The sequence below is a fragment of the Octopus bimaculoides genome, chromosome 17, assembly GCF_001194135.2.
Source record: "Octopus bimaculoides isolate UCB-OBI-ISO-001 chromosome 17, ASM119413v2, whole genome shotgun sequence".
Taxonomy (NCBI): domain Eukaryota; kingdom Metazoa; phylum Mollusca; class Cephalopoda; order Octopoda; family Octopodidae; genus Octopus; species Octopus bimaculoides.
Window position 1 is genome coordinate 30,807,516 of NC_068997.1, and position 15,635 is coordinate 30,823,150.

The 15,635-nt window shown below is 36.9% G+C and overlaps 1 protein-coding gene across 2 annotated transcripts in view; it reads right to left on the bottom strand.

Moving 5' to 3' along the window:
- LOC106871768 (uncharacterized) overlaps positions 1-15,635 on the bottom strand; it is a 629,775-nt gene that overhangs the window by 9,083 nt on the left and 605,057 nt on the right. For both annotated transcript variants that reach the window (XM_052974057.1, XM_052974056.1), the window contains exons 42-43: positions 14,779-14,939; positions 9,027-9,201 (exon numbers count right to left, since the gene is read on the bottom strand). In XM_052974057.1, coding sequence (XP_052830017.1) covers positions 9,027-9,201; positions 14,779-14,939 — 336 coding nt within the window. The remainder of the gene's footprint in view (positions 1-9,026; positions 9,202-14,778; positions 14,940-15,635) is intronic.

Below are 15,635 nucleotides of genomic sequence, written 5' to 3' on the forward strand. Positions count from 1 at the left end.
ATATATATAGCAGGTCATCCCATAAGTTTTGTTCAAATTTTGAATAAAGGAAAAAAAGGGATCAAAAATTATATTTAATTGAAATTTAATCGTCAATGTACTTTCCCTGATTATCTATGACTTCCTTCCATCTATTTACAAGCTTTTTAATCTCATCAATGTAAAACTCTTTTGGTTTCAAAGCGAAGAACTCTGAAATGTCAGTTTCGACCTCCTCCTGGCTTGCGAAAGTTACGTCCCCTAAATGATTCTGTAAACTACGAAACAAATGGTAGTCTGAAGGAGCAAGGACAGGAGAATAAGGTGGATGAGGAATTGTTTTCCCAACCAAGCTCTTCGACCTTCTGTGATGTGATCTTTGCAGTGTGGGATCGCGCATTGTCCTGATGAGACGTCACTCCATTTCGATTTTCTAAAGCGGGTCTTTTTTCTTTAAAGCTTGGTTCAAACGCTCTAATTGCTGACAGTAGACTTGAACATTGATTGTTGCATTAGGTGGTAACAATCCAAAGTTAATTACTCCTTTGCAATCCCACCAGATAGAGCGAAGAACCTTTATTCCATGAAGTTGCCTTCTCGGTTGCGGCTGAGCCTTTCCCCTTTTACCAAGTCACTGTTTACAATGTTTAACATTTCAATAGAAGATCCATTTTTCGCCACCAGTCACGAGTCTATCCAAAAAGGGTGAAATGAGTTCGTGAGAGTGGAGAGAAGACCAGATGTCAACTCGGGATTCGCGGTTGCTTTTGCACAATTCATGAGGCACCCATTTTCCAAGTTTAAGAACCTTTCCAAGATGTTGAAGATGACGATGAGCAGTTGTATGGTTTAAACTAAGCTTTATTGCCAATTCGTCAATTGATAATGCAGGATTTTCTTCAAGTAATGCCTCAAGGAGCTTATCATCAAACTCAACTGGACGTCCTGTTCGATCTTCATCTTCAAGGCTGAAATCACCACCTCTGAATTTTGCAAACCATCTTCTGTAAGTTCTTTCATTCAAGCATTCTTTGCCATAAACTGAGTGTATGTTTTGAGTCGCTTCGGCTACAGTGTTTCCTCTTTTGTACTCATAGAGCATTATGTGCCTCAAATGCTCTTTGGATACTTCCATGTTAGAAAGAGTTTTAATCAAAGAAATTTTAATTCTAGTAATCGGTAAAATAATATCTAATTAGTTTAAATGTACACAAATGCATAAACATAACTTTTAATTACATTAGACATTCAAAATACTGTTAAATTTCATTCAATTTTAAAAAAGGGAAAATCGGAAAGAACATACGGGATGACCTGTTAGATATATATATATATATATATATATGTATATAAAGAGATATAGCATCAGCATCACATCATGTGGAAGACAACTGGAGGTTTCTACGGAACAACCTGCTGAGTGCTACTGACCAGATCTGTGGATGGTGCAAAGTCCCCTCTCGACCCAAAGTAACGTGGTGGAGGAACAATGTGGTTGACAGGGTTATTAGACAAAAGAAACAGGCTTGGAAGGACTGGAAGAACGGACGTAGCAGGGAAGTGTATCAGACTGCCAGAAGGGAAGCTAGGAGACAGGTTTATGTAGCCAGAGGGGAAGCAGATAAGAAAACATTTGCCAATGTTCTGCGCTGTGAGGACAAAAGACTTGAAGTATTGCGTGTTGCAAGAGAAAACCGTGATGTAGGACAGAAATGTGTCCGCATGGATGATGGTACACTTGCACTGAATGAGGCTGCAAAGAAAGAGATTTGGAGCCGCCACTACAAAAGATTGCTCAATATAGAGAATGAATGGGAGAAAGAGAGCCTGCCAAATGTCGTCCCAACAGAGGGACCAGCTATCCGAATTAACAGTACTTTGGTAGATAAAGCAATCAAGAGTATGAAGACAGGGAAAGCCCCCGGCCCATCAAGAATCACTGCAGAGATGCTCAAAATATCTGACAGCATCGACTATAGCCTAGTTACCTGAATAGTTAACCAGGTGATACATGAAGGAGTCATACCCAATGACTGGTGTAGCTGCACCTTAGTCAACTGCTACAAAGGTAAAGGTGATGCTTTAGATACAAATAATTACAGAGGTATCAAGTCGTAGGATCAGATAATGAAGGTCACAGAGAGGGTCATAGCCCAACTAATTAGGGAGAGAGTCAGTTTAGATGAGATGTAGTTTGGGTTCTTGCCAGGTAAGAGCATCACTGATGCTATATTTCTGGTAAGACAGCTGCAGGAGGAATACCTAGCCAAAGATAAACCTCTGTACCTGGCTTTTGTTGACATGTAGAAAGCCTTTGACAGAGTCCTCCGTTCCCTGATCTGGTGGTCAATGAAGAAACTAGGGATAGATGAATGGTTAGTGAGAGCTGTGCAAGCCATGTACAGGGACGCTGTCAGTAAGGTGAGAGTTGGCAACGAGTACAGTGAAGAAATCCGGGTAGAGGTAGGGATCCACCAAGGTTCAGTCCTCAGCCCCCTCCTATTTATCATAGTCCTCCAGGCAATAACAGAGGAATTCAAGACAGGATGCACCTGGGAGCTCCCCTATGCTGATGACCTTGCTCTATTTGCTGAGTCACTCTCAAAACTAGAAGAAAAGTTTCAGGCGTGGAAGTAAGGATCAGAATCGAAGGGCCTTAGAGTCAACCTAGCTAAAACCAAAATCGTAATAAGTAGTAAGGCAGACAAACCACAAATCCCTTCAGGTAGATGGCCCTGCTCGATCTGTAGAAAAGGCGTAGGTAGAAACTCTATAAGATGTACCCAGTGTAAGCTATGGACACATAAGAGGTGTAGCAATATCAAAGGAAGGCTAACTAGCAAGATATTTTGTATGTGGTAGATGCTCAGGAGCAATAAACACTGAAAATGTTCAGAGAACAACTTCCGCCACATTCAAGGGAGAAATACTAGAATGTAAAGTTCCATCTTTGTAATATTCATTTGTTGAAATAGGGCCCGGGGAGCAATACTTCTTTTTGTAGTGACAAATGGAATAGTACCAAGTGTGTCTGATGTGTGGCACTGACTTTCAATGAGACGGAATTTGAAGCCAAAGTATTAGAATGCATATGGCTTTATAAAAGCTGCATAAAGGAAACGGTACAAAAGTTATTTGACCAATAAAGCTTGCAGAAATAACAATATATTGTTGACATATTACTAGAAGAAGACAATGAGTCCTAACTCACTGCAGGTCAAAGGGTTGTGAATTCTGGTATTTGTGATAGATTTCGACAGCAAGAATCTGGAACTGGCTTCCTGAAAGTTAATGGCAAATCTGTAAAGACATTTTTGCTTAAGTCTATTTCTTGCCAAAGTCTGACAATATATAAACAAAAAGAACTGTTTATGACACGGATTGGTTTATTGTGGGTCCTAGGTTGCTAGGGAGTGGCCCACACACTATAATTTCAGGACCGTCCTCTACAGAACATGTAGAATGAGATGGGCAATATCAGGTTCCCAATAACTCAGTTATAGTTCTGAGTGGTACAACCTTAACCAACTCATCTGCCATTGTCCACCTTCTCCAGTTCAAATACTGTTGTAATTAACTATTGTTGTTGCCTACTTTGCTTACTTTGCGGCAGGGATCTTGAAAGGTTTGGTTATATTCTGTCTGGATTCACTTTTTTAATTTATCACCATGTGCGGACCGACAAGAGTGCTAGATACTGTTTGCATTGTCCTCAGAGTTAATGGACCACGCAAACCTCTTCTACATTAAGGAATGTCTATCAATATAATGCTACATCCATTGCTGCTGTATTTTAGCGACATCTGTTTTTAAACTCTTCTTGGTCTTGACGTACCCCTGTACCAAATTGTCATGAGTTTGAGAATCAGACAAGTTCTTAAGAGAGGTCAAATGGTAGTCTTGGATTATTACACAATGGTAAAAGAATGAGCTTTGGAAGCTCTAGGCAAATCAATGAAGGATAGTATGACAATAGATCTTCAAAAGGCAGAGTAGCTGTGTTGTTGTCAAGTGATTTCCATGTGACCCAACCAATGATCCCAAAAGAGAAAAACAAAAACAATGAAGTTCATGCATTATTTCGGCGTCACTATAAACCATAATTTCGGCGTCACTATAAACCATAATTAAAATCTTGATCTGAAATCGTGTGCTGAAACAAAAACAACTGCAGCGTGGGAGATGTTTCTAAGCCATTCAAGAACCCACAAATACCGTAAGTTTCCCTTCAACATTAAAATATAACTTATATCAAAATATTTTCGTCCCTTTGAACCCACGACCTGTTCACTGACAAAACTTCGTGCTGTATCTGAGAAAGTAGCAGTTAGTTTATGATATATAAGTGTGTTTATGTATGTATGTCTGGTCGCACTTGAGTACTACTGGTAACATGTAACCCATTAAAACCTGTTGCATTGTCGGGTCGTTGGTAGCTAAACTGGCAACTCCACCAGGTTTGCATGGTGAGGAGGGTGATTGTTGGACACCCTGCCGGATGAAAAGTAAGACCCGTCAAAGATCGGAGGAACTCATAAGCTGTAAATGGCCATTCAACAAATATTTGTAAATATATTTATATCAACTCAAGAGTTGGAAATAACTACGTTTCATGGCCTGTTTTAGGCCGACATGGGATTGAAAAATATGATAAAAATGGAGTAGCGCTTTTGACGTTTTGAACTGAGAATAATCTGGTTCTCACCAACACTCTGTTTAAGCAGAAAAATAAACATAAAACCACCTGGATGCACCCATGATCTAAACACTGGTATCTCATATATTATATTTGGATCAGAAAACGTGATATGAAAGATGTTTCTAGTGTTTGGGTCATGAGAAGAGCACAGGGCTGGACTGACCATTATCTAGAGCATAGAAAAATAAATTTTTCGATAATGCCTAAAAGTCGACAGTTTGGTCCTATGGCACGCAAGAAGTTAAATGTTGTAAACTTCAAAACAATCTATGGGAAGACGTCAAAACAAAAGTATTTCAGGCTGCAAATTTGTCAGTGAGATTTAAATTGCGAACGTCCAGTAACTAGTTTTCAGAAAAAATCAGCAGAAATTAATGATCTACTTTCAGAAAAACAAAACTTGGGGAATACACTTCTTTCTCAGTCCTTGAACCCCAACACAAACAAAGCTTACAGAACGCTGAAAGGGTAAGTGATGACTGCTCCAAGGAAAATTAAACAGGAATGGTAGAATGATAGAGTAAAAGAGGCACAAGAAGCAGCTGATAGAAATGAAGCCATGGGTTTGTACTAAGGAGGTATATGGCCTAAAATCCTCTTCAATAGCCCCAGTGAGAACAGCAAATGGACGTTTGCTTATGACTGATACAGCTACTATTCATAAACGCTGAGTAGAACATATTTCTGCACTTCTGAATAGACCATCATCCGCTAACTTGAGGATGATAGAAAAAAATTGAATACCTTCTAGTTATAGAAAAGTTGGCATTTGAGCCAACTCTAAATTATATTTATTTAGCTGTGAATAAGCTGAATAGTAATAAGTCTCCAGGGTCTGATGGAATCTGTGTGAGAAGTCTTGAAATATGGGGGTGACAAAATGTTTGAACTCTTAACTATATTAATTTGTCAATGTTAGAGAATTGAGAAAGTGCTCAAGACTGGCTTGATGCCATTTTAGTCTCCTTGTCTAAATCGAGGCCAAAGGATCTGTGTGGTAATTTTCGTGGGATTTCGCTTTTGGCTGTAGTTGGAAAAGTACTTGCCCGCATTCTGTTAGAACATTTAAATACCTTCATAGTTTCAAATAAGGTGTCTGAGTCTTAGTGTGGCTTTCACTCCTCCAGGGGGACAGTTGATTGTATCTTTACTATCAGACCATTTCATGAAAGGTGCATTGAACAAAATCTTGCCTTATACCACTGCTTTGTTTATTTGAGCAAAACATTCAATACTGTTGATCGAAATGCTCTGTGGCTAATTCTAAGGAAAATAGGTTGCCCAGAAAAAATTGTTAACATGATCAGGGCTTTGCATCAAGATATGAAACCTAGAGTTAATTTTGATGGTAGAATCTCTGAATGTTTTGCTGTGGAAAATGGAGTAAAGCAAGTAGACCTTGATGCACCCACCCTCTTTGCAATACATTGTATTGTTGTGTTGTCACACGCTTTTCAAAACACCGAGAAGAGTATTTACATAAAATATCAAACAACAGGGAATATTTTTAATCTGACCAGAATGAAATTCAAAACGAAGGTTTTTTTTACTTCACTCACTAGAGTACACTTATGCACTGACGATTGCAATCTGGTCAGTCATTCTGAAAGAGGTCTGCAATCTCTTGTACCTGCATTTGTCTTGGCTTGTGATGATTTTAGCTTGACCATCAACTTGGAACAAAACAGTTGTAATGAATCAACTTGCATGTTGTACAACACCCTTAAAATTTTTGTTAAAGGTAAATTACTTGAGGTTGTTGATTCTTTCATCTACCTTGGAAGATCTGTACAAAATGATGGAAATCTGGACACAGAAATACATCCGCGAATTCAAAGGGCAGCACAAGTATTTAATGGCTTGGAGTCATACCTTGGGCGCCAACGACATATAAATAACAATACAAAATTCGCTCTTTACAAATCATTTATCTTAGCATCCCTGTTGTATTCCTCTAAAATATGGACATTTTATGAAAGACATTTCAAATTGTTTGAACAATTCCACCAAAAGTGCCTTCATCGCATTTTGAACACTAAATGGAATTCTTTTACTCCAGACACAGATGTCCTTGCGTCTGCGGGCATCACCTCAATTAAAGCAATGATACTGAAAAACTAAATGAGATAATGGGGCCATATTGTTCAAATGGTGGATGAACGCATAACCAAACAGCTGTTTTATGGTGAGCTTGCAGATGGGAAACGCTATCGGTGTAAACCTAAGAAAAGGTTTAAGGACGGCATGAGGACTACTATGAAGTCACTTGGAATGGATACAGACGACAAAAACCCTTGCTTTGGATCGAGCTGGATGGTGAACAACAAAAGTGTAGGGTGGAGTAAAAGCGTTTGAAGAGGCCAGGATAACGCATGCAAGACTCGAGAGAAATTTAAAGAATAATGTTACGATCGAGAAGATGAATCACAATGACCTTTTTGTGTGTACAGTTTGTGACATACCATGCCTTTCTTTTGCTGGGCTCAAATCTCATTTGCAAACTCATGGAAAGCGAATCTCCACCAACTATTCTGCCTATATGTCTGTGTATACCTTTCAATGCAATGTATGCCAAGAGGTATGCAATCTAATGGAAACCTCAAAAGACATTTAAGATCCACAAAGATCAGAACTTATCTGCAGCTCTTGGTGGTCCAAATCAGATATGCAATCGGTGTGGGTGTCTTTTCAAAATATTGTCTGGTTTAAAAAGCTACATCAGATGCCATGATAGTTCTAAGGTGTAGGTACAGGAGGTGGATAAGGAGTAGAGAACCACTATGTACGTATGTATGCATGTAAGTATGCATATGTGTACATGCGTATGCATACATATACGCATGTATGTATGTATGTATGTATGTATATATGTATGCATGTATGTATGTATATATGTATGTATGTATGTATGTGAGTATTTACGTATGTGTGTAGACGTGTCTGCATGTATGTATAAGTGTATGTATATGTGAACATTTATTTTTCTTTTCTCCTTTTATTTTCGTATATTACATAGATACACACATACACACACAGACACACACACACACACACATATATTATATAAATATTTATACACACATACCCATATTACATGCATATAAACATTCATACACGCATACAGACTCATGTAAGTATGTATGTGTGTATGACTGTGTATATGCATGTGCGTATGGGTGGTTGGTTGGCACTCCGTCGGTTACGACGACGAGGGTTCCAGTTGATCCGAACAACGGAACAGCCTGCTCGTGAAATTAACGTGCAAGTGGTTGAGCACTCTACAGACACGTGTACCCTTAACGTAGTTCTCGGGGAGATTCAACGTGACATAGAGTGCGACAAGGCTGGCCTTTTGAAATACAAGTACAACAGAAACAGGAAGAAAGAGTGAGAGAAAGTTGTAGTGAAAGAGTACAGCAGGGTTCGCCACCATCCCTTGCCGGAACCTCGTGGAACTTTAGGCGTTTTCGCTCAATAAACACCCACAACGCCCGGTCTGGGAATCGAAACTGCGATCCTACGACCGCGAATCCACTGCCCTAACCACTGGGCCATTGCGCCTCCACGCGTATGGGTATGAATGTATGTATACACATATAGATGTATATGTCTATGATGTAAAATACAAAAGAAATGAAGAAAGAAGAGTATTTGAGTTTAACCGTTGTATGTAAAAGAAGAGACATATATGTGTAGATGGATAAACGTATATGTGTGTATACTGTAAGATTATGCGTATAAATATGTGTGTATACGTATTTATATGATTGGCTGTGCTTGTACATATGTATAGGCATGTTTATATTTGCTTGTATGAATCTAAAGTAGTGTATCTATTCACTGTTAGACAGTGGTGAAAGGAACATATATACATACAACCTTCGATAGAGTAATAGTTATATGTGCAACTTGAACAAAGAGGAAGAATAGCAACCAGGTCACCAGCCTAAATGTGAAAACACAATTCCATAAAAGATTATATAAAATATTTATAAAAATGAAAAATACATTTGGAGAAAGCATAATGATGAGAGACTAAAACTTCATAGAGAAAATACAGGCATGTTTCAAACTTATTGTGACCTCATTAGCCAAGCACTGACATCACTGTACTTGTCAGAATAGTGATAGGAAAATCGTTGAGTAAAGGTGGATTGGATGGCATAGACAAATAGAATTGTCTCGATAGAAATATATTAGCATTAACTAAACAATGACTTATAAAACACTTGTTCCCTATTAAAAACAGAAATTTCATAAGATGTATGTGTAAATTTAAAAAGTTATTCTTAACATTTCATCTTAGCTCTAGAGATTATGTTTAGATTTTTTTGACATAACAACTTACTTGGGATTTTCTTTTGTAAAATAGCATTTTCTAAATTTTTTCTGAACTCCGTTTCTACTCCAGAAGTTTCTTGGGTACCATTATCAACAAGGATAAAATGTGAATGATTAGGATCCAAAGCAGATGGTGTTGGGTTATTGTCATGTTTTATCTCATATTCTGCAGGCCATGATCCCTAAAAATTAAATCAATATTTTAGCTGTTATACATATTATCAACATCATTGTAATCTAACAAAATGATAATGCATCTTTTGCTATGACAAAATAATACAGCAAAACGGGATGGGAGGGGAACAACGAGAGACAAAAAGAGAGGGGGAACGGGAGGGAGAGAAAGAAAGAAAGGTGGAAAGAGGGAGGGAGAGAAATAGAGAATATAAGAATATGGACTGAATTCTTCTGTACGTGTTGTTGGGGGAGGTTTTAATGTTCACAGGCATTAGAAAAAAGAACACTAATGAATTGCTATACAGATGCATAATCCCACTCTCATTCAGAGACACCCACAAATGGTACCATGGGCAAGTGACAACTACTATAGCCCAGGTGCTAATCAACGCCTTGTTAATGGATTTGCTAACCAGAAACTGTTCTGAAGCCTGTGGTGTATACATTTATTCGTTTGGCTCAGACAAGAAATAATATGTTCCATCATAGAAAAGTCAGCTGTCCTGCTGACAGGAATATCATTCTGATAATTAAAGAGAAACAAGTAATTATGGATAACTGCTTCAAACCCTCTAGCTTCTATATCCAGATTATAAATTTACATTTATACCAATAATAACACTATGTAACACGATTTTTATCCCCTGATAGCAGATGTTGTTTCCTAATTCCTTGCTTCTAGAAAGTATGAAAAATGGCTAATATTTTCTTCAAAATTTGCTTCTGTTACATTTATTGAAACCCCAAAGAAGAATTCCCTTGAAGTAAAAAAATGAAAATGATGTTGTTAAAGATCTTCCCGAAATAATGAATAAATGGAAAGAACGCTTTGCAGATCTTTTCCATAGTTCTTCTGTGGTAAACATGGATATCATAAATAGCATTCCGCAAAGAGAGCTAGTGTAGCACATTACTTCAACAGAAGTAAATCTGACATTATATAAATTGAGATCAGTTAAAGCTCCTGGATTGGACGGCATTCCAGTCGAAATTCTGAAAGCAGGGTTGGGGATCATATTTCATCAGAAATTCTTAACCTACTAAGAGTAAAGGCCCAAAATCAGTGTGTAGTAATTCTAAAGGGATAATCCCACTGGAATATACTGGGAAGATACTTCCAAGATTCATGTTAGATCATCTCGTTGAAAATGTGTCTTCATGTGATTTCCGAGCAACAGTGTGGTTTTATATCTGAACGAGGAACAATGGAAATGACATTTTCTATGAGGCAGGTTCAGGTGAACTGCATAGAGGAACACATTCCACTATACCAGGTCTTCATAGATTTAACTAAGGCATTTGACACGGTAAACTGAGAGGCGCTATACATCGTTTTGTGCAAACTTGGTTGCCCAACATATTTTGTATAAATCTATAAGGAACTCCATAGAAATATGAAAGGTCGGGTAGTCTTTAATGGAGACACTCCCGCTCCCCGACTCTTCTCTATGTGTGTTGCTACATTGCTTTGGTATGCCTTCAAGGATTACAACAGGGGAATCAGAATCAGAATCAGATTTCGGACATCTGGTCACATTTATAATCTGAGCTGATTTAAATGCAAAGCAAAGACTTCCAAAACACTTCTCAGAGAATTGCTTTACGCTGTTGATGCTGATTTGTTGGGACACTCAGAGGAAGATATGCCACACGTAATTAGTTTTGGGAAAATCAAAGTAGTGTTTGCTCTTGCTCCAAGACAAACATATTCTGAATGAAACGTATTTTGTGAATGGAACAAGGTTAGAAGCCATTTATTCTTTTTTATAGTTTGGAAGCACATTGTCAAGGGATGGTGGTCTTAATGCAGAGATATACTATCGAATAGGGAAGGCAAATGTTGCATTTGGAGAACTAGAAAAGCGAGTATGGATGGATAGTGTTATTTCCTTGCAAACAAATACTAATGTCTATAAAACATGTGTATTGACTGTGTATTGACTGCACTTTTTTTTTATTCAAGTGAGATGTGAACCACTCGCAGGCGTCATATGAAAATACTGGAGAGATTTCACCAAAAGTAAAACGGATGCTCTGGATCGCAACAGGTGAAAAAGTGCTGTTGCAAGACTTAGAACGAAAAGATGATTCAGTGCTTTGAGCTTAAAACGTTTTGTCAGAAAGAAACAATTGTAACTGAAATCAACAGTGAATATTGGCTCTGTATTGTGTGCGATCGTGTTCTGTTGTCAAAAGCAGGAAATTAAAATCATATAAAGTCATATGAAAGTCGTAATGCTCAGGCAGATAATAATATTGAACACTGACCACTTTTCACAACTTCTATCATACGTCGCAAAATTTGGAAGACAATATCTAGACTTAATATACATATGCAGGTTCATTAAAAAACATTCTTTCAGAATCAGGTTCCAAAGGACAAAGGCATAAAAGAGATTTGAATATCTGTCACTTGTGTTTTATACCATTAGTTAGCAGCTGGCCCTAAAGGTCATCTAAGAGTTCATCAACGGAAATATTGTACTGTGTGATGGGGTACGGTGTGTGCGTTGAGGGAATGGCTATCGTCTGTCAAGATGAAGTAATCATCATCATCAGCCACACCATATATATATATATATATATATATAGGTAAGATTGAACCACTATTTTGGAATTCATCTTTGAAGGATATTCTTATACCATGTGGAAAGGAGTATATTTTGAAACTTAATAATATTAAAGACTTTATTAATAGGATTAAATGGAAAGCCTACTACAATAACTGTAATATATCTAATATTAACGATGTCGAGAATTCTAATTATATCAATTCAAAATTTAAATCTAGAAAGGAACCTCGGTATAATAGGGATATACAGCTTTTAGAGGATAATATTTGGAAGGTGGTGAAAGATATTAAATTTCATAAATATCCAAACAGATATAATGAATATTTAAGAAATCTAGCTGTTAGAATAAAAGAAATGCGAAATACGGATGGGATTATAGTACAATCAGATAAAATTAGAAACCTGTATAAACTAGATGTTAAATTATATGATAACCTTTTAGAGAAAGAAATTAATAAAAAATATAAAATTCTTCCAGAAAATACTCTTTATAATATAAATAAAACTTCTAAATAAATCATGATGAAATATAACTTAGATAATACAACTGAACTTTATGTACCTATGCACGCTAGAATAACTTCAAAAGACCACAAGGATAATTTTTATTCTGACCCAAAAGTTAGACTTATTTGTCCATGTAAATCAGATCTAGGTAAATTAAGTGAAATCATTTTAAATAACTATATTAATAGATCAAATGAAATTAATAACCTTAAACTTTGGACTAGTACTAGTGATACTTTAAAATGGTTTAAAAATATTAAAGATAAAAATAGATATAAATTCATTCAAATAGATATAGATAATTATTATTATTCTATTAATGAGATCATCCTGAATAAGGCCCTTATTTATGCAATGAATAAGGTAGGAATGACTTATGATGAAGTTAATGTAGTTAAAACGGCTAGGAAATCGTTGATTAGATACAATAATAAGCTGTGGGCTAGGAAGGATACTAGGGACTATTTTGATATACCTACAGGGACACCTGATTCTGCACAGGTAACTGATTTAGTAGGTATTTATTTATTATTGGAACTTCAATTAGAAAATTTAAAGTTGGAGGGTGGTTTATTTAGGGATGACCTTTTATTAATAACTAAGAATTGCACCAATAGAACATTAGAATTATATCAGAAACTATATAGTTTTTTTAAAGAAATGGATGAAGGATTACTATATATAATGAGAACTATAATGTTAATTACTTAGATGCTAATTTTAATTTAATAACAGGTAAATCCCAAACATTATGGTTATTTACATTTTCCCAACCAGCAAAAGACCACGTAATAGCATCCGAGATCAAAGCGTTGGCACAACCTGGACTACTTTTTCACTTAATCTCGTGGCGAGAGCAACATACCTATGTCCCACAGTCTCCCTATCGCAGAGGACTGCTGGAGGGATCATTGACTCCACAAGTTTTAGTTGCGAAACCTTCCATATCGCAATATATCTACAAAGACAGCGTGACACTTTGATGGTTTTGTTTCTAAACTGAAGACCTACGATGTCGGTGGCGATTACTCATCACACCTCATGGAACTTTCTGAAGAAGGCACCCCACCATTATCACAGATGGGCAGTGGACAGTGTAGAAGTATATTGGTTCATTTTAGGCGAGATGATCACCAAAACTCCAGGGGGAATAACTGGCTTTTACAAATACGCTCATTAAGACTGGTTTGACCAAAATGATAACAATATTACCAAGCTGATCGACCAGAAGAGAGAATTTCGTCTGGTATAGAATTTCCCAATGTACACCCGCTTCCGATGCTTCCGGTAGGCCAAGCAGCAATGCCAATGTAGGATCCATGAACTCCAAAATCTCTGGTGGCCAGCAAAAGCAGGGGAGATACAGGCATTCGCGGACAGTAAAGACCCTAGGCAGGCGTTTCTATGCTGTGAATAGGGGAATCGTTGGTTCTCATAGTAGAGTAAATAATGCACTCATATCCACCGTCGGATTAACCCCTTTGATGGACGATACTTGAAACATGGAAGGATTACTCTCGTCAACCGGTTATCTACTGCAGTGATTGACCTCCCCTGAAATATCCCCCAATATCCTATCCGAGACTGGATGTTACTCCCTCCAAATTATCCTGAGCTGGAAAAGGCTCTAAAACGCATGAAGGTATGGGAAGCACCTGGTCATGACAACATAGTTCTGAAGCTCCTGCCTCACAGCTGTCAAACTGTGAAGATCAAGTTGTATACTGAAGATCAAGTTGTATACGTTTATCCAACGCATGTGAAAAGCAGCAATAGTTCCTGGAAACCTTAACGATGCGACTATTATTACAGTCTTCAACAGAGGTGACCGAGCAATCTGTGAATACTATTACATCATCTCTCTTCTTAGCATCTTTGGGAAGATTTTCGTGAGAATTTTGCTAGATAGACTACTAGTAATTGCCGAGGAAGATCTTGAGTTGTATTGCGGCTTTGTTGAGTCATATTCATCGCACCGTGACTCTAATCAGAATCAGAAACTGGATCCAATGTGAAACAAGTGACTAAGATGATTGATAGTATTTGAGAAGAGACGGAACATTGCCAAATTGATGTTCTCTTTATTTTTGATAACCAAGGAAACCGAGTAATGTAGAATAAAATGTTTTTTTCACTAGAAACTATGAAATACTAGCAGAAGAATTGAACCCATTGTCTATGATCAGGTAGTCTAACACTTTATTCACTCAGACACTTTTGCTATTAAAATTCAAGTAAAATAGAAAATAATACACGAAAGTGAAAAACCTTGAATATATTATTTCCCTTATCACAAAATTAGCATTGCATCATAAATGGAAATCATATAGGCCTTTTTTTATCATTTGATGTAATCTAATATTTTAAGTTTACCCTACAATAAATATTAAAATTCTAAAAATCAATACTATAATGTTAAAAATCAGTATTTAATATTAATATAGAGCAAGAATATGCTTAGAAGTTTAAAAAATAAGGAAAGTAACCTAAACAGAAATTTACCTCTTCATTCACTAGGGATTCCTTGTTTTGTACACAGTTCCATGGAGCAATACCAATTGTTACCACTTTCTTGCCAATGATTGCACCTTCATTATCATGTATAGCCTTCCCAATATGTTTTGCAACTCCAGTATGTAAGCCATCACTGATGATCCAGGCACCTGCAAAACAAGAGAACAATAATAATATTCAAACATTGATTTCTAATTCTAAAACGATTGTAGATTTTTGGACAAAATACCGTCTGGTATTTAGTTATATATCTTCACATTCAGACTTCAAATCACACAAAAGGACTGAATTTTCATTTTGTCCAGGTTAATGGGAAATACAACAGTAATTAACTTAGGTTGATTTAATTATAGACATATTTCTCATTATGGAAGCCAGGATTTGATGCGTTGAATCAATCCAGGACTCTAATATTGATTTTTTAATCAATTCTTGACAAGATAAATAAAATTTCACCCCTGTAACCAAAAGAAGCACATCAAAAGAAACATCCCATACAGCATGGCCAGACGCATCTGTGCTATAGTAAGTGACCCTAAAACGCGTGAAACCAGGCTCAACGAACTGAAAGACTTCCTTACTATACAAAAATACCCCTTAGGCCTAATTAATGAAGGAATTAAAAAGGCGATGGAACTGAATATCACCCAACTACGGACACCAAAGGAAAAAGTTAATGAAAACACGATTCCGTTCATTAACACATACAGTCCTGGAATAACTAACATATTCCACGTCATAAAATCGAACCTGCCTATACTCCTTCAAAGCTCTAAGATGAAAACTCTGATTGAAAAAAAACACCTTACGGAATAGCAGACGCCAACCAAAAAACCTTAAAAAAC